Genomic DNA, 27,427 nt, shown 5'->3' with positions numbered 1-27,427 from the left:
GGCATTTGAGAAATAACCAAGTAGCTGTTAATTCCAAGACACTTATAAATAGCTGGCATACGGACACATACAAGAGGTCATCTGCTCTCAACCCATTATCAATATATTTAAGACATTGAGATATTTTGTGCCTTATCTACTAAAAAATGCCTTACCTTTTAAACAAAACAGGGATTGTTTGTCCATGTATTGCAATATATTTCAGGTGGCCAACTACGTCAAAGTCAACCGTAGTCTGGCCAGTCCTACACTCAACTTTCATTGATTCATTAAGAATTCTATTGCTTCATTATACATTTTACACAGGGAAGTTTTACCTGCAACTTACTAGCTGCTTTCAAAGTAAAACTCCCAAACTTGGTTGCCCTTTTATTAGACACCAGTGGGATCACCTGACTATAGCTGGAAAGGGTGTGAGCTACAAAATGGAACTGGCCACGGCTTCTGTATAAACTATAACAAACAAGGGAAAGTTGTGCTGACCACTAATTTTGTAAACCATTAGTCAAAAAGAATAGTTTTGGGTTGAGTTCCCCTTTAACTTTGTATTATAATGGCCATTTGGGAAGTGGAAAATTGGCACTTGAGAAATAACTGAGTAGCAAGACACTTAGAAATAGAAGGCATGGCATTATGTAGGCAATGTGTAGTTACTCAACTACAATCCCTGAGCTAAAGGAATAAATAAATGTTGGAGGTTTCTGGGTACTTCTAAAAGCACACAGGTATAATAAAATGTACAATGAGTATGTAAATATGTATACACACACAGACACACTCGCAAATGACATGTGAATGACCGTAACTGTGCTCTAAATGCTCTCAGTGGCACTGGCTGAGTGGCCACATTCCAGTTTCCCATAATGCTCTGCAGGCCCCTCTGGCAGGGAAGAGGGAGGGTGATGGCAACTCAGAGTAACTCCGTCTCCTTCCCCATCTCTCTTCCTCCGCCTCCGGAGCTGTAACTGCAGCTGCAGTTTGTTGGTGTAGAAGAGCTGCTTCCAGCCGATGTCCTGCGCTAGAGCCCTCATCTCTGGGGTAACTTTGTCGCAGGAGCTCTCCACAATGTGCTCCCACAGTCGGTCTGAGTTGCACAGCTGCAAGGTAAAGTTTAAAGAGCTGTAAGAGAATTCCTGAGAGAATTCTATATTGTAGATGTGTAAGCTATGTGTAATGCGGTGCAGTTGGATCAGTGCTAGTTGGCCCATGGGTATGCACAATATATAGTGAATAATGTACCCCCTCTAGTAAAATATAAGGATATTATAAGTTACCGAGGAGTTTCATGACCATATAAAAATACGAGGCCGAAGGCCGAGTGTTTTTATACAGGTCATGGAACTCCGAGGTAACTTATAATATCCTCATATTTTACAACTGGGGGTACTTTATTTATTATAATGCACAAATTTTAGTGAGTCATGTGACAGAAATTACATCACTACTCACCGTTTATAACTGATGACATCACTACTCACCGTTTATAAGGATATAATTTACAGGATATTCATGGCTTTTGTGTATTATATAGTTATATAGAGTTAAATCGGGTTGAAAAAAGGACAAAGTCCATCAAGTTCAACCCCTCCAAATGAAAACCCACCGTTTATACACACAACCCTCCATACTTTCACATACATTATATATACCCATATCTATACTAACTATAGAGTTATATTTTTTGATATTATGTCTGTCCAAGAAATCATCCAAGCCACTCTTAAAGTCATAAACAGAATCAGCATCACAACATTCCACAACCTCACTGTCCTGACTGTGAAGAGCCACCTACTCTGTTCCTTTAAATGAAAGTTCTTTTCTTCTCACTTTATGGGTCCCCTGCTATTTGTTTATAATGTCCTCTAGCTTTCCTACCACTGATGTCAGACTAACTGGCCTATAGTTTTGAGGCTGAGAACACAGAGCTAAGCTCGCTAAGTACCCTCTGGCCCGGATCTTGTTTATCTTAACATGTTCTAGTCTCTTTTGAATTTCCTCATGAGTGAACCAGGCATCATTAGTTGTATTAGAGACTATTAAGAAGGAAACCTTAAATAACTGGCTGCTCAGTGTAGTACTTTGTACTGCATTCATACTCATTTATGCCCCTCTGGTAGTAAGGACAACTACATTATCTTCCTACTCATGCCCTGTACTTAGCACGTGGCACAGACACACACCTATATCTCATCTTTCTTCCCCCCATGTAAGTAGGGTGTGTGAGGTGTGCATGTGCCAGCACTGGGTGAGCTAATGCAGAGAAAGGACATAAACATGACGTGGCATGGTGCCAGGGATAATACTGCAGCAGACAAGCAAAGACAGGATGGTGGCACTGCTATGGTTTAGGCTGGACTGACACAGGGAATTCTTTCCTAGAAAACCCACTGGGTTCTACTGCCAATTTAGAGTCTGGCAGCTGGATTGTGGCACAGGGTGTAGAAGGAAATTCTTGATACAAAAAGATGAAAACCAGATTAAAGGTGCTGGAATGTTTCCACGCAAAAGGAATAGGTTGTGAGTGAGATTTCACTCTAGCATAAGCCCAGTCTCAGCTGCTTCTCTGATTGGCCCTTTTAAATTGCACCTTTAAAAGGAAAACTCTGACTCTCTACCTCCTTCACTGGAAAGATCTTGGGGTCTGGGGTTCAGATCTACTCGTCCCCCACTAACTACTAGGGCACAAATAGCACTCAGATTACAGCTAAGTAGGGAAATGAATAGAATCAATCACACACTCTCCATAATATGGAATTCAGCTCCCCCTTCTGGCTATAAATGATATCACCTTTAAATGTATTAACCCAAAAACCTCGTGTTTTTCATGGAGCCTGTTGTCCCTTTATTTCCAAAAGTAGAGTTGAATCACATTGCTTCCTCTGCAAGATATGTGCTTTTATGCTCAGTGGTAGAGTCCTGCAACGGGTCAGGTAGCTGCGGGTTACCCGCAAAAAAAACGCGTACCCTGCGGCATGACGATAGGATTTTCGGGTGTGGATATAGATGTGGGTCGGATCTATATTTCTCATGTTAGATTGTCTATATTTTACATCTTTTAAAATTTTACAAAATGTTTTTCTGTCTCAGCCCACTTTTGATGTCACTTCCAGTTTGCAGCAACAGCACTTCCTGTTTAGTGGTGGTTGGCGGGTTGGCGGATTGGGTTGCAGATAAGGCAGTTGAGGACCGGGTGCGGATGCAAGTGGGTAAATATGCTGGTTGCGGTTTGGGTCGCAGGCAGCAGGTTGCGGTTTCAGGTCTCAAAAATTGGATTCTACACAGTGGTACTTCTTTTCTCCATCTCTACATGGAGCCACTGCTCTGTTGGGCCCTAAGGCAGTGTGGGCCCAGTGTCAACTACTACCATCTCATACCTCCCAAATGTCACGGTTTGAGCGGGACAGTCCCGTTTTTGACAGCTCAACCCGCAGTCCCAACTTGTTACTAAAATGTCCCTACTTTTTCTTTGATGTCCTGCACTGAACAGCCAGAAAAAGATACAAAGTTTCTAACTCAATTGGCTTTTGGCAGGGAGCCCAGAACAGCTACCAGGTGCACTTGGATACTTTTGTAACAATTTCAGATAAGCAAAGTAAAGTAATTGTAACAATTAAGCAGGTCTCTTGGGGAAACTGTGACTTGCAGCTGAAAGGGCAATTCATTTTTATTAGCAAAACTGGAATAACACATAAAAACCACAGAAATGTGTTCAAACTTTAACAACCTGCAATATTTTGTGAAATTTCATGGTAATTAGGGGGTGTGGCCACAAAAATGGCCATGGTCAAAAATGTTCACACGGCAAATTTTTATGTCTCTCTTTCTATTTCCAAAATGTTGGGAGGTATGCCATTTTTATTATATCCATCACCGCTGCACTAAGCTCAAGAATAACCTCATCCTAACTAAACCAGAGTTTCCCTGACACAATACCCCCCAAGATAGTGTCACGGCCGGCACCCAACACCAGAACAAGTGCTCGAATCCTGGGTCTGAGCTAAGCTTCACCAGTGGTGTGACCACCTTTGAGCTTCGGGAGGAGCCCTCAGCCTAATCGGGTGCCACCTGGTCTTACGAGAGGTTCAAGCAAGTGTTCTGGCAGGCAATGGGGCACGGCTGGTAGCTAGAGTCTTTGGGACCGAGGATCACGGTAACAGACAAGGATAAGGCAGAAGGATCGTCAGACAGGCTGGGTCGTGGCAGGCAGAAAGCAAGGGTCGTCAGGCAGGCAAGGGTCAAAACCGGGTATCAAGCAGGAAGGGTACAAGCAGAAGAGTAGTCGGATATCAGGCACTGGTCAGGATACAGAATTCGGGATGGTCAAGGTACAGGCTGGGTCAAACACGGATAATCAGATTCAAACAGACAAAATAGCACAAGGCTTCAGAACAGAGCACCAGAAACAAGTTCTATCACGGGCAGTTTGCTGGGAGTGGAAGTGGCCTATTTATACCCTGTTTGGACGCCAAGGTTTTCGCGCCAAAATCGTCGCACACACGCGTCAGGATCGACGCGCGCGCGTCCGCGTCAATAAAGGAAACGAGACGCGGGCGCGCGCGTCCTAAGGAGGCAAGATGGTGGAACCACGAGGCGGGCGTCCCCGCGGCCGGCGTGGCGGGCGTCCCCGCGGCCGATTTACAGCACCCCCAATCCCAGGTAAAACAGATTTCCTTACATTACCCCCCTCTCTAGGGGGGGACACCGGACCCCCAGGCTTCCCAGGAAACTTTAAATGGAACTGCTTCCTAAGACGATCAGCCTTGATGTCATCAACTGAGACCCAGGAGTTCTCCTCAGGACCGAATCCCTTCCACCTAGTGAGGTACTGGAGTTTGTTACGTACCATTCGGGAATCAAGGAACTCCTGGATCTCAAATTCAGGCTGACCGTCAACTTGCACTGGAGGGGGAACAGAAGTAAGGCGAGTATTAGCGGCAGGTTTAAGCAAAGAAACATGAAAAGAATCAGAAATCTTGAAATTAACAGGCAACTTAAGGCGAACAGACGAAGGGTTGATAACAGTAGTGATGGGGTAAGGACCAATGAAACGGGGACCCAGTTTAAGGGAAGGAACCTTTAACTTGATGTTTTTGGTAGAGAGCCACACCAAGTCTCCCACTTTATACTGGGGTGCTTCTCTACGTCTTTTATCAGCAGCCCTTTTCTGAGCAGAAGTAGCAGTAGACAAAGAATCATGTACCTGGGACCAAATCATGGAAAATTGTTCGACAGAGGAATTAGCGGAAGGGACAGAAGAACCAGAATTAGAGAAGGAAAAGGCTTTTGGGTGTAACCCATTAACAATAAAAAACGGAGACTCCCCAGTGGAGGAGTGGGTAGCGTTATTGTAGGCAAATTCTGCCCAGGGTAACAGTTCTGCCCAGGAAGATTGATTTTCGGACACAAAACATCTTAAAAATTGCTCTAAAGACTGGTTCACTCTTTCGGTTTGCCCATTGGTTTGTGGGTGATAGGCGGTTGAAAAAGAAAGATCGATCCCCACTAACGAGCAAAATGCGCGCCAGAACTTAGAGATAAATTGAACACCTCTGTCTGAAATAATATTACTGGGAAAACCATGCAACTTAAATATATGTTGAATAAAAAGTTCGGACAAAGTTTTGGCAGATGGGAGGTGAGGAAGAGCAATAAAATGACCCATCTTACTGAATCTATCCACCACCCAAATTACTGTCTTCCCCTGGGACACAGGCAACTCCACAATAAAATCCATAGAAAGATGGGTCCATGGTCTTTCAGGAATAGGGAGGGGAATCAGTAACCCTTGGGACAAATTTCTAGAAGTCTTGGAGCGTTGGCAGACAGGACAAGAATCCACAAAAGATTTAACATCTTGTTTACAGGTCGGCCACCAAGCACTTCGAGTAAGTAATGAAATAGTTTTACTTACACCAGGATGTCCTGCCATCTTGGAATCATGAACCTCTCTTAGAACCTGTTCTCTAAGGTCTTCAGGAACAAAAAATCTCCCAACAGGAGTGTTAGAGGGAGCGTCTGTCTGAACAGGGGATAACAAAGAAGAGAGGTCAGATTCCAAAGTAGCCACAATGACTTCACCCGGAATAATTGTACAACAGTCATCAGTTTCAGAATATATTGAGTCAAAGCTTCTGGAAAGAGCATCTGCCTTGACGTTCTTTGTACCAGGCCTAAACGTCAAGGTAAAGTTAAATCTAGAAAAGAATAAAGCCCACCTTGCCTGTCTGGGGATTTAGACGCTTTGCTGACTCAATATACAACAGATTTTTATGGTCAGTGTAGACCGTAACCTGGTGTTTAGCCCCTTCTAGTAGATGCCGCCATTCTTCAAAGGCCCACTTGACAGCTAACAGTTCTCTATTCCCTATGTCATAATTTGCCTCTGCAGGAAGAAATTTTCTAGAGAAAAATGCACAGGGGTGTAACTTATTAGTTATCGGGTGCCTTTGAGAGAGAATTGCCCCTGCTCCCACCTCAGAAACATCTACCTCGACTATAAAAGGTAGTGTTGTATCAGGATGGCGGAGGATTGGGGCAGAACTAAACTCCCTTTTGAGGAACTCGAAAGCTTGGATAGCTTCCGGAGGCCACATACTGGGGTCAGCACCTTTCTTAGTAAGATTTGTGATAGGAGCCACAATAAGTGAAAAATCTTTAATGAATTGCCTATAATAGTTGGCAAAACCTAGGAACCTTTGGGTTGCACGTAAAGAATAAGGTTGGGTCCACTCCAGGACAGCTCTTACCTTGTCTGGATCCATTTCGAGACCCTTGGAAGAAATATTAAATCCCAAGAACTGTACGGAAGCAACCTCAAAAGTACACTTCTCCAATTTGGCATACAGGTTATTAGCTCTAAGCCTACGCAATACCTCACAAACATGAAGACGATGATCAGACAGATTGGCAGAGAAGATGAGGATGTCATCTAGGTAGACCACTACGTATATCCCCAGCAGGTCCCGAAAGATGTCATTGACAAACTCCTGAAACACTGCTGGGGCGTTACATAGACCAAACGGCATAACAAGGTACTCGTAGTGGCCATCCCTAGTATTAAAAGCCGTTTTCCACTCATCCCCCTCCCTGATCCGAATGAGGTTATAGGCACCCCTCAAATCAAGCTTGGAGTAGATCTTAGCATCCTTGACCTGGTCAAATAGTTCGGAGATTAATGGTAAGGGGTAGCGGTTTTTTACAGTGATTTTATTAAGCCCCCTATAATCAATACCGGGGCGTAAACCTCCGTCTTTCTTACCCACAAAAAAGAACCCTGCCCCCGCAGGGGAACAAGAGGGCCTAATGAAGCCCCTGTCAAGATTTTCTTGTATATACTCTTTCATTGCCTGGGCTTCGGGCAATGAAAGAGGGTAGGTTCTACCACGTGGAGGAATTGACCCAGGAACTAAATCAATAGGGCAGTCATACTGCCGATGCGGAGGTAAGGTCTCAGCTGCTTTTTTAGAGAAAACATCAGAAAAAACAGAATATGCTGTGGGTAACCCCTCAAGAGAAGTAGTGGCTACTACGGAGGGAAAACAAACCCCACTACATCCTGTACCCCATTGAGTCACCCCCTTAGAAACCCAGTCTATCAGAGGGTTATGCCTCTGGAGCCATGGTAAACCAAGAATAAGAGGAGAGGAAGCTCCCTCAATGAGGTATAGAGCTATCTCCTCACAGTGTAGATTATTAGCACACATAGAAAGATTTGTGGTCTTTTGGGAAACCACCCCTGATCCCAAGGGTCTTTTATCGACAGCCAGAATTCTCAAAGGAGGATTGAGGGCAACCAAAGGAATTTTATTTTTAGCAGCGAATGCTGCGTCCAAGAAATTAACCTCCGCCCCAGAATCAATGAAGGCTGACAATTTAACAGTGCCCGTAGGCCAGGTTAATTTAACAGATAATAGGACCTTGGAGGCAGATTGGGGAGAGGAAACGCCTGCACCCAAATGGAGCTCCCCTTCTCCATTTAGGCTAGGGCGTTTCCCGGCCTCTTGGAACACTGATTGAGGAAGTGACCCTTCTCCCCACAATACAAACACAACCCAAGAGACCGCCTCCGTGCCTTTTCCTCAGGAGTAAGGTGAAAGATGCCCAGCTGCATAGGCTCCTCCTGAAGTTGAGACACAGAGGGGTTTGACAACTTAGCACTAAAATTATGCTTATACAAAGAAGAAGTACCCTGTTCCTCCCGATTTTCCCTCTGTCTCCTATCTACCTGGATAACCAGAGACATTAGGTCATCCAGACTGGTAGATAGGGGGTAATTGACCAGGCTGTCTTTGACAGATTTGGCTAGACCGATGCGAAACTGGCTCCTTAGAGCTGCATCGTTCCAGCCAGTCTCCACCGCCCACCTACGAAACTCTGTGCAGTAAATCTCCACCTCCCGTTTACCCTGGCGTAGTTTGCGAATAGCGGAATCGGCCGAAGAGGCGCGATCCGGGTCATCGTAAAGAATGGCCATAGAGCGGAAGAAAATATCTAAAGAGAAACGGGCAGGGTCAGTGGCTGGCAATCTAAGTGCCCAGACTTGGGGGTCACCCACTAATAGGGTCATTACGAACCTGACCTTTTCCTCGTCAGAGGGAAATGAGTGGGGGAAAAAGCTGAGGTACAGCTTACAGGCCTCTTGAAAAACAAAAAACTGGGTTCTGTCCCCACCAAACTTGGCAGGAAATGCAATCTTGGGTTCCTGAGGTCTGTATACAGCACCCCTATCGGACAGGGAACCCACAGAAGGAGTAGGAACAGAACTGGCTGGCTGCTGCGAGGGTTCCAGCTGGCGTGTTAGGTTATGAAACCCCTGGAGCAAATAGTTCTGCTTTTGCTCCTGCTCCTCCATGCGTTGCAGCAGAGTAGTTAGCAACAGCTCGGAAGAAGATGGAAGTGGAGCAGCGGCAGCAGCTTCGGTGTGATCGTCGTCCTCCATGGCCCGTGATAATGTCACGGCCGGCACCCAACACCAGAACAAGTGCTCGAATCCTGGGTCTGAGCTAAGCTTCACCAGTGGTGTGACCACCTTTGAGCTTCGGGAGGAGCCCTCAGCCTAATCGGGTGCCACCTGGTCTTACGAGAGGTTCAAGCAAGTGTTCTGGCAGGCAATGGGGCACGGCTGGTAGCTAGAGTCTTTGGGACCGAGGATCACGGTAACAGACAAGGATAAGGCAGAAGGATCGTCAGACAGGCTGGGTCGTGGCAGGCAGAAAGCAAGGGTCGTCAGGCAGGCAAGGGTCAAAACCGGGTATCAAGCAGGAAGGGTACAAGCAGAAGAGTAGTCGGATATCAGGCACTGGTCAGGATACAGAATTCGGGATGGTCAAGGTACAGGCTGGGTCAAACACGGATAATCAGATTCAAACAGACAAAATAGCACAAGGCTTCAGAACAGAGCACCAGAAACAAGTTCTATCACGGGCAGTTTGCTGGGAGTGGAAGTGGCCTATTTATACCCTGTTTGGACGCCAAGGTTTTCGCGCCAAAATCGGCGCACACACGCGTCAGGATCGACGCGCGCGCGTCCGCGTCAATAAAGGAAACGAGACGCAGGCGCGCGCGTCCTAAGGAGGCAAGATGGTGGAACCACGAGGCGGGCGTCCCCGCGGCCGGCGTGGCGGGCGTCCCCGCGGCCGATTTACAGCACCCCCAATCCCAGGTAAAACAGATTTCCTTACAGATAGATTGCGGATTTAAAACGGGGTGCGTATTATAAACTACTAAATATGGCAGCTCAGGGGGTAACAGCCTCACTGGAATGGGGTCCTGAGTTGTCTTTAGCTTAGGAACTCTCTGAAAGGAGTTTCTATGTTCATTTAGATATGGGAATGTGCTTAAAAAAGTAGTGTTTCGGGCTGATTTATTGAATATTTCTGCAAAAACCCTAATAATCCCTCCCTTCTCTTACACTTCCTGCTCCCTGAATTCCCAGGCTGTGCACTCAGCTCACTGCACTGTAGAACAGGAACCAATCAGCAGCTAGCAGGACCTGCTAGGGAACTGAAGCCTGTCTTGTTTGACTGCAGGGCTGTGATTGGTTGTCCCCTTTCTACTGTGCTTCAGGTAGGGAACGTTAGGACATGCCCACCCCTTATTTGAAACAGGGACCAGTGAACATCTATAGGGAGCTCTAATAAAGGGGCCATTTTTAAAGATAATTAAAATTACTTATCCTATATGTCTCCTTTAACTGTAAATGTACATCTATGTGGACTGCTTTGCTTTTTTTGCCAGGGCTGCTTTTTATTCCCAGTCCGGCCCTGCTGTGTGTGTGTATATGTGTGTGAATGTTATAGGACCTTAGATTGTAAGCTCCACTGGGACAGGGACTGATGTGATATGGTGTATGATCTTATAAAAGCTCAGTGCAAATATGTTGGTGCTACATAATTAACAGATCAAATACATTTCTTATACATATTAATTCTATTTACAAATTCAAGGGCAAGTGCACCTCTATACATTACCTGTGGCCTTCAGCAGACTGTAAGTTACTTCTTGGAACTAGGGTTGCCTCCTGTCCGGTTTTAACCCAGACAGCCCGGTTTTTGGAAGAGTGAAAAGTTCCAGATTTCCAAATTAGGAAATCCAGAAAGGACATTGAAGTGAATGACATGGCGATCGGCCAATTGATGATAGCCACATCATCAGTCCTGCCCCTGACATCACCCGTCCCCGTTATGTCCACTATGTCACCGCCCAGCCCCCGTACGTGACCGGCGTGCCCCCCTGCCCGTTTTCAGAAAAAAAAAGTGGCAACCATGCTTGAACCATTTATCTCAATGCAAACACAAGCACAGTCTTCAACCATGGGCACAAATATTTACCTTCTGAAAGGTGTGAGAGACTTGGGAGAGCAGGGCAATGTCCTCTAGATCAAGGAAAGTCATTATATAAAGAAGTAATGGCTCAGACAGTCGCTCCAGGTAATCATAGGAACCTTTGCACAAGTTTAGCACGTACTGCAGGGTATTCTGGCCAAAATTGATTGCAATCTGTGCTGGGGAGGAAACACATAGAGATCATGGTTATCCCTTCATGCAGTTATGCTGATTGGCCAAAGAAGGGACTAGAAATCTTTAGTCGTTGCATTAAGGTTTTTGGCAAAATTGAGTCTGACAATACAAAACAGATCAACAAGAGAGAGAGAGAAAACATATATAGGACAATGAGGCAATAATGAAATCAATATGATGTATGACAGTTGTACACTCTGCAGCAAAATTACTTATGAAGTAGCAACCAAGGGCCGCCATCAGGTGGGCACAGGGGGTACTCTTGTACCGGGCCTAAAGGGGGGCCCAGCTGTGCTGCACTTTTCAAAATAGCCGGGCCCCACCTGCCGAAGTCCCAAAGAGCCGAATAGCCACAGTCCCGAATAGCGGAGAAGAACCTAAGTCCCAAAGCCACAAAGAGCCGAAGTGGCGAAAAGACCAGAAGCTACGAAAGGACCCAAAGTTGAAGTCCTCAAACCACGAAAAGACCCGAAGCTACGAAAGGAGCCTAAGTTGAAGTCCTCAAGCCACGAGTTCAGTTCTACTGAACACCAATGTGTTTTTATAATTTTATTAAACCCCCTGACCACAAATGTATTATTTTAATCCTCTATAGGCCCCTGCCACCAATGTTTTTTTTTTTGTTTTTTTAAAAAATATTCTCTGGGGCACCAATGTTTCTTTTTAACTTGTAAGGAGGGGGGCCCTGGCACCAGTTTTTAAAAAAAACTTTTATGGGGGCCCCTTGAGCCAAAGTTTTTTTTTCAACTTATGAGGATCCCTGACCACCAATGATTTTTTAAAAAATTTTAAGGGGGCCCTGATCACCAATTATTTTTTTTACCTTTTAGGAGGGCCCTGACTACCACTGTTTTTTTGTTTTTTTATTTTTAAGGGGAGCTTAGCTCCAGTTTTTTTTTTTTTTTTTAACGTCTAAGGTGGCCCTCACCATCACTGGCTTTTTATAACTTGTATTGGGGGGGGGGGTTACAGTTTTTAGCACTGATGTCTGTGTGGTCTTTTAACTGTGCTGTGGGATCTGGGGCCCAGATATTTTTTTGTACAGGGGCCTGTGATTTTTAATGGCGGCAGGAAGAATTGGCTTCTGTTCCCAACAGGTTCCACTGCACTGCTCCTAATGAACAGCTCCACACAACAGGTAGGTGGCTTCATACTGCAGCATCAACGGAAATGGACACCAACAACTGCCTGTTAGCGTTACCTTTCACTTTTAAATGTTCGGTTAGATTCAATTTGATGAGGAAAACGTATGTTTTTATCAATGGCCCCTATCGATGGCTTATAATTTGACTTTTGTGTAAGGTCTGATTGGTTGGTACCAGGGCATCTTGTTTCCTCCTCTTGTATCTGTTACCACTTGTTTTTATACGCAAATCTGTATGTTTAATATTTACACCCATTTATCGCTTTATAAACAGATGTTAATAATCATCAGCCCTTTCTTATTGCCATCATAGGTCTATAGAACACCTATTACACTTACTACTGTCTAAATGTTATGAGAGTCCCCTCTTCATGTGAGGGTCTCTGTTGGGCCCTAGGAGGCTCAGTCCAACACTGATCAGGGTACAGGTATGAGACCTGTTATCCAGAATGCTCGGGACCTGGGGTTTTCCAGTTAACAGATCTTTCTGTAATTTGGATCTTTATAGCTAAACCGATTAGAAAATCCTGTAAACATTAAATAAACCCAATATGCTGGTTCTGCTTCCAATAAGGATTAACTATATCTTAGTTTGGATCAAGTACAAGCTACTGTTTTATTATTAAAGAGACAAAGGAAATCATTTTTAAAAATGTGCATTGTTTGGATAAAATGGAGCCTTTCCGTAATTCTGAGCTTTCTAGATAACGGGTTTCTGGATAACAGATCCCATACCTGTATTAGAAATAGTTAATTCACATGACTACTTTTGAGTCTCTCTGGCTGTCCCTGAATCGGCTTTATTGTACCCTAGTGGGCTCAAACCAAGGACAATTCCCAACAACCCTATCTCATTCCCACCTTAATCTTATATATACTATTCACAATTACATTTTGTGAGAATGGGTCCTAAATGTCAGCTTTTATGGCGGGCCCTAGTTAAACTACATGACAGATATACGGAGATATACGGATGTGTTAAACATTGGCCATGCAGTAGAAGTAATTCTTTCATGGAGAGTGCTCCTGGATGGCAGTCACCTGGATGGAGACTATGGCTGAGACTATGGCTGAGACTATGGGGCAAATTCACTAAGCGCCGAAGCGCCAAACGCTAGCGTTAATTCGCTAGCGTTTGGCATTTTCGTTACTGAGCAAATTCACGCTACGCTGGCGTAGTTTCGCTAGTGTTACTTCGCACCGTTACGCCTGGCGAATTTTCGCTAGCGACGTAACTACGCAAATTCACTAACTTGCGCAGTGTACTGAACGCTACCTTTTACGCTTGACTTCCTTCGCCACCTCAGACCTGGCGAAGCGCAATAGATAGGGAGTAGATAGGGATTGTTTCAAAAAAAGTCAAAATTTTTTCTAGGTCCCAAAAAACTCTGGCGTGTTTTCTACATTATGGGTGATAGGCTGAAAAAGATCGAAAAATTTTTTGGGGCTCCCCTCCTTCCCCCCTACATTTCCTGACTCATGGCAACTTACCTAGACAGTGGGCACATGTGTAGGGCAAAATAAAATTTTTATTTGCTGATTTGAAGGTTTTCTAGGCATTTGTAGTGCTGATACGTATTCCTCCATTGAAATTTGAATTTGGCGCCGTATGCAAATTAGCCTTCGCTAGCGTAACTTCGCTTTACATAGCGAATCAACGCTAGCACAACTTCGCAACCTTACGCTACCCCTGAGCGCAACTACGGATTTTAGTGAATTTGCGGAGCGCTGGCGAAACTACGCCTGGCGAAGTGTGGCGAAGTTGCGCCTGGCGCAACTTCGAATCTTAGTGAATTTGCCCCTATGGCTGAGACTATGGCTGACAACCACAGGCCAGGGGACTTTTAGCTGCAGGCACCCCTGTGCTTGAGGAGGGGGCTGTGGGGCATCTGTATAGGAGCTTTTAAGCACACACTGGCGTATTCAAAAGGAGTGCTATTATGTATCTACTGTATATATATATATATATATATATATATATATATATATATATAATATATACATACATGGTAATGGTGAGCACAATTTCCCCTTTAGCCATTGGGTGGCTATGACAAAAATACAAGGCCTTTATGAAGAGCAACAGCAGAGAATAAAACCCCAAGAGTACAGACTGCATCAAAATGGTAACATATGTGGGGGAATAAATGCTGCTAGAACATAACCCTGTGTGCCTTCCCAGTTACCTTCCACATGCTGCTAGCCACCAACTTTAGATTCACGTACACCCACCCATTCATAGTGTTAGAAACACAACAAGGCTGCAATAACATCCTGCATATTGGCTGTTTCTCATTAATGTCTGCGTTGGGAATGTGCTCTCCATCTCCCAGAGAAAAAGCCACATTAACAACATACAATAACTGCATTGTCAGCAATATAAATAGTGCCGACTGCCATTAACAGACATTTACAGACATTTATACAGAAGTGCTCCCTTTGGCTCCTGCACAGCCAGGTATTCCATGCAAGAACTGATCCCGCTGTAATGTATGCACCACGCAGAACTGCATCTCCCCCACCAATACAAAGCTGAATGCGTTAGTGAGACTGCAAGTAACAGAGCCCAGTTTTCCCTGATCTACCACTTCTGCCCCTGACAATAGAAAATGACCCCTAAAATCTGCCTAAATTATGGAACTTCAGTTGTCAAGTATGTCGCTTTTCTCTGAATATTTTTGTTTCTAGAAACACATCATTGTATGTGCTGCCAGCAGACAGTTTTTGGCATACAGTGCACTGTGCATGGATATAGGAAAGAACAGAAACAGTATAAGGGAATTGCTGTGATTATGGCACACACGTTGGGTTACTGCCCAAATATCGAGATTTCAGAAAACAATAACACACACTTGTGGAGCTTTGTGTTAAAAAATATCTAGTCCCTGCCATTGTGTCACTGTATCTCTTCCAGAGACAAAACAGCATGTGGGATATTAAAGGAAAAGTTAAAAATAAATAGAAAAAAAGGGTGAAAAAGTAGACCCATGAAGTTGCACCTACCCATCTGTTAATTCCAAAGACTCATTAGAGGCGTTAAAACCTAACTTTTAATATGTGGCTAAAATCATAAACACATAATTGATTAAAAAATGGTAAAGAAAAGAGGGTCGGAATGACTGGAGACAGGGGGTTGTAGGCCTATGCCCTAAGGGGTGAAAATCGCCTAACCAATATACAGTATTCAACCAAACTTTGGTTGAAATACGGCAGAAAAGACTTTAAAGCAATCCTTTCAACCTCCACAGTAAATTGCATCACCAACCCATTCACCCACACGAGATCCCCTCCCGGAGGTTAGACATTATTGTTGAAGACAGAAGGTAATTTAACTGCCTACTAAGAGTGCAAACCTGCACCTCTAAATGCCTTCTGGCTATTCATAGATAGTTATAGGTTGTTCTGTAAGGAGTACCCCTCCGTATTACTTTGGTCTCCAACCCCTTCTCCCACAGAGTATCAACCTCCCCGAGGTAACAAATCGATCCCATGCAGCAAGGAGAGCGGTTGGATTATCAGCCTGTCTATAGCGCTTCCTTATGCTCTGCAGCACTATCCGGTGTCAAATACCCCTTCAAAAACCACCAAGGCCAACCAATTCACCCACACATTATCCCTGCCGATAAAGTAGTGAACTTGTGCCCCTTATTACGCTTTTTTCCGACACCCTGCCTAACCGTTACTGAAAAGAGTGCACCTGACACGTGTTTCGCCTCCTCACTTGCAGGCTTTATCTCTGGACCCTGCACACCATCTTTTGTTTCTCAACCTGATGGAAGGTGCTCCCCAATATATTTTCTTTTTGAAGGTTAAAAATATGTAAGCTTTATCAGAAAGGTCTATATTAATACACCAGTAAACCCTCAAAGTTGCTGCTCTGTCAAAAGAAACACTGCACTTCTGTTCTTCTATTGTGTATACATGGGATTCTGTATCAGACTTCCTGTTTTAAGATTAAACCTGCAGGGTTTGGGCTTGAGTATGCTCAGATTGCTCCTCTCTACTCCTCCCTTACTGCCCCCCCCCCTCCCCTCTCTGCTGTAATCTGAGCCCAGAGCTATGAGAGGGCAGGGAGAGTCTCAGTCAGGAAGGGATGTCACACCAAGCTAATATGGCAGCTGCTATCCTAAACTAGCAGAGAGAACTTCTAGAGCAGTTTACTCAGGTATGGTAAAGCATTCTACATATAGGGTTCTGGCTTGCACTATTGTGGTTAATCAATTGACAATAAACTCCCTCAGTAGCTTTCCTTCTACTTTAACCTGACATATGTCACTTCTCTTATCACTACTGTAGGTACCCCAACTGCCTTTCTGCTTTATAAATGTAAGGAAAGGAATAGATTGGCACAACTATATGACACGCCACTCCTGACTCCACACTTACAAACCACTCCCTCAGTTAAAGAGGAAATAGTAGAACAAGCACTTTAATTACATGTTTAGATTCTAATTTGGGATATGACCTGAATATGCAGCAGCAAAAATACATGTCATGTATCCAGTCGTGCATGTGTCATGTCAAAAACACGAGAACCATTTATTATTCTTAATTGTGTCATTAGCCACATAGAACTCCTTCACTTTGTTGCCCTGTTTGTGAACAGAGTTACTTTGTCCTAATGAGTTTAATCCTGGTAAAATCTAAATTGTATGGCTATACACTGCATGTCATAAGATGGGCCAGGTCCTCATGAATCCTTGTCTATTCAAAGTTTATATTTGTTACTCCCCTAATATCTAGAGCAATTGGGAATCACAGCCCCAAGAAAGACACTAATCCTCAATAGCAGTGGCTGCGACATGGACTTGCGCATGTTGCAGAACTTCAGCTTTGCCCAAAGGCTGCCCAGTTGTGTCAATGGAGATTGAGAAATAACAGGCTTTTATTGCATTATTCAGTATGCTTGCATTTAAATGTTAGTGTCCAGTGCAGATTAATATACAGTATACTGCCTGAAACATGCAGGGTTTCACCTCCATCCAGGTCCAGACTGAGAATTAAAATAGGCCCTGGCATTTCAGGTACACAGAGGCCCAAACAAACAGCCCCCACCAGCCCACTAAATACTGACTTTCTATGGCACCTTATAGCAGCCCCTCTGGCATTTGCCAGAACTCACAAATTGCCAGTCCGGGCCTGCCTCCATCTTTCATGTGGGTCAGAGAAGCTTGTATTTTACTGTTAGAAGGATTTGGCCCATTAATAAAGCTATGCTTTACTAAAGCCCATGCTCCAATAGTTGTCTCCATAAACCCTCACTGTTATGATCCTTATTAAGAAACAAATACTAAATGGGTATACTCAGGGCCGCCATCAGGGGGGGACAGCGGGGACAAGCGTACCGGGCCCGGGCATGAAGGGGGGCCCGGCAGCGCTGCATTTCTTGAAGATCCGGGCCCCCCTTACGAGCGCCCAAGCCGTACGTCTTGCCTCTTGCGTGCAGAATGCGGAAGTGCCGAAAAGCCGAAGCGCCGAAAAGACCCGAAGTCACGGAAAAAGCCGAAGTCACGAAGCGCCGAAAAGACCCGAAGTCACGAAAACAGCCGAAGCCGAAGTCCTGAAGCAGCGCAAAGACCCGAAGTCACGAAAACAGCCGAAATTGAAGTCCTGAAGCAGCGCAAAGACCCGAAGTCACGAAAGGAGGCGAAGTTGAAGTACTGAAGCCATGAGTTCAATCCTACTGAACACCAGTTTGTGGTTTTTTTTTTAATCCCCTGGCCACCAATGTATTATTTTAATATTCTATAGGCCCCTGCCACCAATCTTTTTTTTAAAACTTTTTTTTTGGGGCCCCAATTTTTTTTTTAACTCATAAGGGGCCCCTTGCCACCATTGTATTTTTTTGTTTTGTTTTTTTAAAAAAAATATTAATTTTCTTTTTGGTGGCCCCAAATTTTTTTAACTTGTAAGCTGCCACCAATGTTTTTTTTTTTTTTCAAAAAATTTTTTTTTTCAAATTTTTTTTGGGGCCCCAATTTGTTTTTAACTTGTAAGGGGCCCCTGCCACCAATGTTTTGTTTTTTTTTCAAAAAATTTTTTTTTTCAAATTTTTTTTGGGGCCCCAATTTGTTTTTAACTTATAAGGAGGCCCCTGCCACCAATGTTTGTTTATTTTTTAGTTTTTTTAGAAAAAAAATTTTTTGGGGCCCCAATTTGTTTTTAACTTATAAGGGGGCCCCTGCCACCAATGTTTGTTTATTTATTTATTTTTTTTAATTTTTTTTTTTTTGGGGCCCCAATTTTTATAAGGGGGCCCTGACCATCAATAGCTTTTTACAACTTGTGTGGGGGGGGGTTACTTTTTTAGCGCTGATGTCTGTGTGGTCTTTTAACTGCGATGTGGAGTGGGCGGAATATGGGGTGGAGCTTGGTCGTCAGTGTGGGCGGGGCCCAGGGGGCCCCAAAAATTTTGTTGTACGGGGCCCCGTGATTTCTAATGGCGGCCCTGGGTATACTTGTTACCTGCAGTGGCCAGAACTAACCTGTGGCTGTCTAGAAATGTATGCCATGATACGTGCAAACTGCTGTTTAACATAAAGGCATTCTACACATATTTTTTATTTTCTTATTTCATTATGATCTAATTGACTTGCCTCTTATTTTTGGCTAGACCTAGTCATTTACTTTGCAGATAAAATCTAGTCCTAGAAGCCCCAGGCTGATGATCGGTATAATTAACCCGTTTTGATTAAAACTAAAATGAAAAAAAAAAAAGAAGAAGAAGGCAAATGAGCACTGGTGATTTCTTGGAAGTCTCAAGATAATTGGTATAAATAAATCATAAAAATAATCATAAGCAGATGATTAATTTGTCCTTGTTACGGACAATACAATGCCATACACTCACAAGCCAAACCAATAGCTTGTACCTCTTCTATGACTGCAGAGTTGCATTGTTGTGGTTTGACCATTCACTCTTATGTCTTGTCAAATTAAAAGACTACTGCGCACATTTTGATGTCTTTCCTTTTCTGTGTTTTATTTTGAAAACCTTCTCCGAGCTAACAGATTTATGAAACTGTAACATATTCTTTTTATAAATGAAAATGAAAATTATTTTCCTCTAGTCTGAAGGGGTGGCCTCTGGTGCGGTGATCCTCTTTATGGGTAAAAAGGTCCCCTGCTATTTGTCTATAATGTCCTCTAATGTACTTGTAAAGTGTAATCATGTCCCCTTGCAAGCGGCTTTTTTTCAGAGAAAATAACCCCAACCTTGAGAGTCTACCCTCATAATTTAAGTCTTCCATCCCTCTAAGCAGTTTAGTTGCACTTAAGGTGGCCATACACGGGCCGATAAAAGCTGCCGACAGGCCGAGTCGGCAGCTTATTGGCCCGTGTGTGGGGGCCCCCGACGGGCTTCCCCGATCGAGATCTGGCCGAAAGTCGGCCAGATCTCGATCGGATGGGGTTAAAAATCCCGTCGGATCGCGGCCGCATCTGTTCGTTGATGCGGTCCCGCGATCCGACCGCCCGTTTACGAACGTGAAGGATCCGATCGTTGGGCCCTAGGGCCCACGATCGGATCAGCACGATATTGCCCACCTCAAGGTGGGCATATCGGAGGGAGATCCGCTCGTTTGGCGACATAGCCAAACGAGCGGATCTATCCGTGTATGGCCACCTTTAGTCTCTGCACTCTCTCCAGCTCATTTATATCCCTCTTAAAGACTGGAGCTCAAAACTGCACAGCATACTCCAGGTGAGGCCTTACCAGGGACCTATAAAGAGGCAAAATTATGTTTTCATCCCTTGAGTGTATGCCCTGCAAGACAGAACCCTTAGATCCTTCTCAGTTAAGGGAGCTCCCAACACACTGCCATTTAGGGGCACATTTACTTAGTTCGAATGAAGGAATAGAATAAAAAAAAACTTCGAATTTCAAATGGTTTTTTTGGCTACTTAGACTCCGACTTTGAATTGAACGATTCGAACAGAAAATCGTTCGGCTATTCGACCATTCGATAGTCGAAGTACTGTCTCTTTAAAAAAAACTTCGACCCCCTAGTTCGCCACCTAAAACCTACCAAAGTCAATGTTAGCCTATGGGGAAGGTCCCCATAGGCTTTGGAACAATTTTTAAGTCAAAGAAAAATCGATCTAACGATTCGAAGGATTTAATCGTTCAATCGAACGATTTTTCGTTCGATCGAACTATTTGCGGTAAATCCTTCGACTTCGATATTCGAAGTCGAAGGATTTCCATTCCGCAGTCGAATATCGAGGGTTAATTAACCACAACATTCCTTAATTTAATCAGTAACCTGCTGTGTGGCACTGTATCAAATGCTTTAGCAAAGTCTAAGTAGATCACATCCACTGCCATCCCAGAATCGAGGTCCCTGCTCAGCTTCTCATAAAAGGGAATTAAATGTCTGACAAGACCTATTACGCTTAAAACATAAGTGACAGGTGGCAAGCACCTCAATTCTCCTATGCACTATGGCTAATCTTTATCCATGGGCTAACGGATTAGTACAATTGTCCATCCAAATCACAAGCAATTCACTTGCTAAACACACAGCCCTAATAGCTGGATTACACAGAGGCAAATGTGTAGGAGAAACTAATAGGGGATTATTGCAATGCAGCCATAATAATAACTAGCTGTATACATGTGTGTTGTCAACATATCTGTTACTTACCTTGCAGAGTTGGGTCATCCACAAAGTCCTGGTGAGACTCTTTAACCTCCCCTGGTCTAGCTCCTCGAAATTCACTTCTGAGAGATATTTTCCAGTATCTCATAATAATCTAAAGAGAGGAATAAGATGTAAACGTTTTATCTCATCGATCAGCACTAAACTGAATGTTTGTGTGTACCAACATTTTGTTGAATATAAATCCACAATGACAAACAACAATTTTAAGGACAATAACATAAAAAAAGGTTTTATTTGTATTGAAATAGAACATAAAGCTACCATTATACATAAGGAATTTAGATGGTAAACTTAATTTGCATATTCCACTTCAGCACATTCTAATCTCTGCCCTGGTGGTTCTGACTTTTGAAACAATGTATCAAAACCCAGCTGATTAACCGGTCTGTCTTGACTAAAGAAACCTTTGCTACATTTTTACAGGGCCAATTCAGTACTCTTTGCCTCCCTGAGGTGGCTTAGTGAATACTACTCCCTCTCACTTACTTTTTAATCACCAGAGAGGGTCGGGGGGAAAGAAAAACTGAAGTGACTCCATGTTTGGTCCTTACGAGGTAAATCCCACTACATCATGTTTTCTAATCTTTTTCATCTCATTATCAATCTTGCAACAACCAAACATGGAGTAGCTTCAGTTTCCCTGTTTTTGTCTAGGCAAAAAGTATGTTGTTTCCAGACAGATCACCAAAACTAATGACTTTTTCCAATTACTTTCTCTTTTCTATGTCTCACCATTTTTCTAATATTGAAGTGTAAAATGTAATATTTCACTTTCTAAAGCAGCTCTGGGGGGCGGATGCAGCTGAGAAATGTATCAACTAAATGTTGCAAAATTGTAACAGTTTAGATTCTGCACCTGAATCACAGCTGCCAGATGGAAACACCAGAGAGAGGGACATTTAACTTTAAACTTAGATTTTGGAAAAACAGTAAAAAAATAAATAGTGGAAAGTAATTGAAAAAAAAAGTCTTTATTTCTGGGGAACAATCTGAAAACAACTAAAAAAAATGTTTGGAAGGTGAACAACCCCTTTAAAGTGGACCTGTCACCCAGACACAAAAATCTGTATAATAAAAGTCCTTTTCAAATTAAACATGAAATCCAATTTCTTTTTTTTATTAAAGCATTCATAGCTGTTGTAAGCTCATTTAAACATCTCAGCTGTCAATCAAATATTGTCTGCCCCTCCTCTATGCCATGGGCATAGAGGCGGGGCAGACAATTACTTTCACTTTCCATTCAGCACTTCCTACATGTCACTGCTCTCCACACATTCCCCCATTCTCTTCATCATTTAATTGTGTAACCAGTGCATGGGATGGAAATCAGGCCCCCCATTCTGGTGCACAAACAAGATTCTGCATCAAGATGATGCAAGGCTTGTCTTAATAACAGTGTCCACAAAATGGCTGCTGCCTGCTTGCTATCATTTTGAATTCTCAGACTGAAGGAAACAAGATTCAAATAATTTATATAGTGTAATTAAAGTTCATTTTGCTTGACTAATGTGATAAAATAGGATTTTGAATAGGGGTGATGGGTCCCCTTTAATATAGAATCTTTGGGATGGTACTGTACTTTGCATTAAATACAAGAATCACATCTGATTGCAGTACAGGAATACTCCAATTATTTATCCTTCCTCTTCTCCATCCCCCCTGCTTGCTTGGTACCACTGATTTTGCCTTGGATATCACCACCACTCCAAGTTTCTGCCTCTACCCTTTCCTTATGTATCCACCTGTAATTCTAGGGGCCTGGGCCTAAAAAACAGTGAATGCTGCTGCTACAATGCCAAATTCTATTCATGATAGAAGATGAATTTAAACTCCCCTATGTGACTCTTCCTTTTAAATATCAATTAGCGTTCAGCTCTGTATAACAAGTGAAATGCTCACTGTGTGGTATGGTTTTTTTTGAGAAATGTAAAGTTTTGTTTTATTTTAACAAAAACAAAGTTATAAACACATATGCAGAGTCAACATTTATTTATTTTTAAAGGTTTTTATTTTGCATTTTCAACAATTTAACAATAAACACAAGACATTCATGGTTCTTTTGTCAATCATTTCAGTTACAGTTTCATGTACATAACTTCCCATATATTCAGGTATTGACCTCCTTATTAAAAACTCCCAGACCATTACTCAGTTCCCCGTTATTATAGACTTAGATATGATCATGTATTGATGGCCTGGTATATCTGTAGGTAAGCCACTCTGTGTGGCATGCAGCCAGCCATGCCACATCACTTCGTATTTTTGGGGGGCATCCTCTTGCTGCATAGATAGTTGTATTAGGGGGAGTATTGTCTTCATTAGGTTTAGCCAGCCTTTAAAGGAAAACTATACCCCCAAACAATGTAGATCTCTATAAAAAGATATTGCATAAAACAGCTCATATGTAAAACCCTGCTTCATGTTAATAAACCCTTTTTCATAATAATATACTTTTTTAGTAGTACCATTGGGTAGTCCTAAATAGAAAATTACCATTTTAAAAAATAAGGGCTGCCCCCTGGGATCATAAGATTCACTGTGCACACAAACATACCAAACAAACCATACATGTTAGGTCACATGAGCCAATTAACAGACAGAGTTCTGTCTTTTGCTTCCACACTTCTTCCTATTACAGTTACAGCTCTGTTATTTCTGGTCAGGTGATCTCTGAGGCAGCACACAGACCATCACAAAATGGTGGTTCAAGACAAGAGATGTAAAAGGGCAGTTTTTAATTAAATATATTTATTCCAGTTTGGTAAGATTCTTTCATATGCCACTTAATGTGATATAAACTATCCGTAGCGTAAGTATTCATTTTGGCGGTATAATTTTCCTTTAAGTGTATGGGGCTGGGGGGGGACATCCAGTTCAGAAGAATACATTTCCTTGCGTAAAACGGTAAAGTACAGAATAGAGGTCTTGTTGATGTCCTTGGTGTGACCTCATCTACTACACCTAAGAGGCACAACGTCAGTAGTTTAGGAAGCACTGTTTTTTCCCGAATACATGTAAGGACTTGCGACCAGAAGGCTTGAATTCTAGGGCATGACCAAATGAGGTGCAAGTTATTTGCCTCTATTGTACTACACTTAGGGCATTGGGATGACTCATGGAGTCAACATTTACAACTGGTTTTGTTTGGACTGATTCCATAACAGTAACATTCACAATTTAACAAATTACAATAGGAGAGATACATCATTCAATAGCATTGTCATCACTAGGGTGTGCTCCTGGGCCGATTCCCACCAAGGACAGTATACTTTTGTCAAATTTATTGGCTTTCCCTCTAGCTTCTGTGAGAGTTTATTCGTATTACTGAGTTCACTAGATTAATTCACTGATGGCAAACATTGCTTAGTGTTGCCATCAAATATAATGGGTGCTTAGTGATGTCATTTCTGTCACATGATTTAATGAAACGTGTATATTATAACACCTAAGTACCCTATGTTGTAAAATATGAGGCTATTATAAGTCACTTCAGAGTTCCACGACATGTATAAAAGCATTTGCCTTCCGCCTTGTGCTTTTATATTGCTATGATGCTCCTTGGTAAGTTATAATATCCTTATAATACACAAAAGCCTTGTAAATGATATCCTTATAAACTGTGAGTTCTGATGTCATCAGTTATAAACGGTGAGTTCTGATGTCATTTCTGTCACATGACTCACTGAAACTTGTGTATTATACTAAATAAAGTACCCCCAGTTGCAAAATATGAGGATATTAGAAGTTACCTCGGAGTTCCATGACCTGTATAAAAACACTCTGCCTTTGGCCTCGTGTTTTTATATGACCATGAAACTCCTCGGTAACTTATAATATCCTTATATTTTACAAGAGGGGGTACTTTATTCACTATATAATACACAAAAGCCATAAATATCTTGTAAATTATATCCTTATAAACTGTGAGTTCTGATGTCATCAGTTATAAACGGTGAGTGCTGATGTCATTTCTGTCACAGGACTCACTGAAACTTGTGTATTATAATAAATAAAATACCCCCAGTTGCAAAATATGAGGATATTAGAAGTATCCACGGAGTTCCATGGCCTTCGGCCTCGTGTTTTTATATGGCCATGAAACTCCTCGGTAACTTATAAAGTCCTTATATTTTACAAGAAGTGTACTTTATTCACTACATGAAAATAAGTTGGTGGAGGGCACTCCCAATATTCACAATAGAAAAAATACTTTTTTAAGGTATATGAGGTGCAAATAACCCCAGGTAATCCCACAGTCAGTTACCCAAAACAGTATATAGAAATGGAGAGGGTTTGCACACTCAGTGAGAGAAATAACAATTAGTAGACAAAGGTGGTATTAAACATTTTTCCTTTTATAGTAGATAGCAAAAACATTTTTTTTCATCAGACAAACTGGTATATCAAATACAACAATTATTTTCCCCATGTGGGGTCCTAGCCACCAATTTTTTTAATGGGGGGCCCTGACCACAAATGTTTTTTTTTAATGGATGGGGGGGCCCTGACCAGCAATATGTTTTTATTTTTTTATCAACACGTGGGAACCATAGCCACCAATGTTTGTTTTTTTTAGTGTGTGGTGGGGGTGGACCTGTAGGCTGGGCTTGTGGTGGGCGCAGCCCAGGGGGCCCAGGAAATGTTTTCGTATTTGGGGCCCTGCGATTTCTGATGGCGGCCCTGCCTGCTGGTATGTATATATCTGTGCTAATACTGTTGTATTTGATATACCAGTTTGTCTGATGTAAAAAAATGTTTTTGCTATCTACTATAAAAGGAAAAATGTTTAATACCACCTTTGTCTACTAAGTGTTATTTCTGTCATTGAGTGTGCAATCCCTCTCCATTTCTATGTACTTTAATCACTATAAACATTTAAAGTGGAAAACATGAGCAGGCCAGACATAAAGGAACTACTAGAAATCCCCTCACTTTCATAAAGGGCAGTCACCAAAACCTGGCCACATAATTTACAATAGATTTTGTGCCAGTGCATAAAACCCATCCCCAATAACACCCCCTGCTAGTGCCATGTCCCGTTATGACAGAACAAACACAGAGGTTTGCATGGTCTTCCTTCTAGTACACGAGCTACTACACAACTTGGCCTCACTCACCTCGGTGCGTGTAACAATGAGATGATAGAAGTCCTTACTAGGGGCTGGAGCCTGCCCATCGCACTCGTAAAGAGTTATCGGCAACACGGCAGCCATCTTGAGACGCTCTTTGACGTTTCCAAGGCAACCAGTGGCGAATTACTACCTGGAAGAGGATCATTGCGCGAAAGGGGGCGAATTACGTCCGTCAGAGATCTATCCGCCTCAAAGCCCTTCCGAACAATAACTGAGGACTTAGCAGTTCGTATCTGGAACACGTTCATCGCCGTGACTTGTGCCCGTCCCAGTAACTTTCTCGCTACGCCGCGAGCCTGGCGAAAATGATCAGAAGAACTTAAATACTAACAGTTTGTGTGTGTGTGAGACAAAGAGACTGAGAGAGGTGTTTTAAGATCGGTAATATAAGCGGAGGCCTATGTGGCAATAGGGCCTTCCGTTAACTTTTATTGACAGACAAGAAGGCCGAATCCAGTGTGATTTCTCCCACCTCTATACGTTGCTCGCATTACCTTATCAAAGTAGTCCGGCGAGAGGGCACGTTTTTCCTAGCTTCCGTGGTACGTAGTGCTGCGGCGGAAGAATCTTTTCTGGCTGAAAAATAGTGCTGCGCGGAGGGATCTGGGACGCGCGCGTCCTCAGCTGATTGCCGAGAAGGAGCTGGAGAGAATCGGCGATATTAGGGGGAGCGCTGCGGAGACAGAGGTAATGTGGCCTGGGCCAGATGTGGTGGGAAAAAAAAAAAGTCCTGGGACTCCTAGCGACGCAACAGTGAACAACTTTGCGTGCGTATGTGGGGGGCATGGACGTGCTAGTTGCGGCCCTCCGGCTGTTGTTGAACTCCAGTTCCTGATAACTAAGGTTTTGGGAAGTGTGTGATTAAGCAAACGCTGGAGGACTCCATGTTAGACATTGGCAATAACATATACAGTAATGTGGTAGACCTGTGTCGTGTGTGTGTCAGCGCTGGGCACAACTCCTGGGCCTAATGTTTGTGTGAGGCCCGGGCACAGCGCTGTCTCTAATTACATTACAATTAGCCAGTGGCCCTGGTGAGAGACGTGCCCGGCTCTCCTTTATCCCAACTGCTCATTGTTTGCCTGGGGGTGGGGGCAGTGATGTACAATGGGGAGCTGGAGATTGTCCTGCAGTTGGGGAAAGATATGGGGAGCAACACTCGGGATTATGTGCTGCGTATTCATATCCCCAACTCCCTATCAAAAGGCCTTGCTTTGTGTATATACACAACTATAGTGGCTCACCTGTGTGTCTATATCTATGTACGTGTCTGGCTGCCTGTCACTATTTCTCTATGATATGTGTATAAAGACAGTCGCCTGTGTGCGTAGGGATTGTGATGATGATGTGTCCTTGTGTATTTGCGCAGTCTTTGTTGTGCTTGAGTCTGGATAGTGTGTGTCTGTGTAGTGTGTGTCTATAGTGAGTGTGTTTATAGTGTTTGTGTTTCTGTATAGTGATTGTGTGTGT

The 27,427-nt window shown here is 43.1% G+C and overlaps 2 protein-coding genes across 11 annotated transcripts in view; one reads left to right on the top strand and one right to left on the bottom strand.

The window, feature by feature from the left end:
- Positions 1 to 288: 288 nt before the first annotated feature.
- Positions 289 to 26,591, bottom strand: fbxo36.S (F-box protein 36 S homeolog). Of its 2 annotated transcripts, XM_041565001.1 has the most exons (5): positions 26,452 to 26,540; positions 25,943 to 26,087; positions 20,808 to 20,916; positions 10,830 to 11,002; positions 289 to 1,097 (listed from the first exon to the last, which is right to left on the bottom strand). In XM_041565001.1, exons 2-5 carry the CDS (start codon positions 26,036 to 26,038, stop codon positions 813 to 815), a joined length of 663 nt encoding a protein of 220 aa, XP_041420935.1. In that variant the 5' UTR covers positions 26,039 to 26,087; positions 26,452 to 26,540; the 3' UTR covers positions 289 to 812. The 2 variants fall into 2 exon arrangements, with proteins under 2 accessions (XP_041420935.1, XP_018121369.1); XM_018265880.2 differs by lacking the exon at positions 25,943 to 26,087 and having other exon boundaries at positions 26,452 to 26,591.
- trip12.S (thyroid hormone receptor interactor 12 S homeolog) overlaps positions 26,508 to 27,427 on the top strand; it is an 84,773-nt gene continuing 83,853 nt past the window's right edge. For 7 of the 9 annotated variants that reach the window (XM_018264328.2, XM_018264326.2, XM_018264325.2 and 4 more), the window contains exon 1: positions 26,511 to 26,644. The gene's annotated coding sequence lies outside the window, so the exon portion shown is untranslated. 9 annotated transcript variants of the gene reach the window in all.

The sequence above is a fragment of the Xenopus laevis genome, chromosome 5S (assembly GCF_017654675.1).
Source record: "Xenopus laevis strain J_2021 chromosome 5S, Xenopus_laevis_v10.1, whole genome shotgun sequence".
Classification (NCBI taxonomy): domain Eukaryota; kingdom Metazoa; phylum Chordata; class Amphibia; order Anura; family Pipidae; genus Xenopus; species Xenopus laevis.
This window is presented reverse-complemented; position numbering and strand designations above follow the sequence as displayed.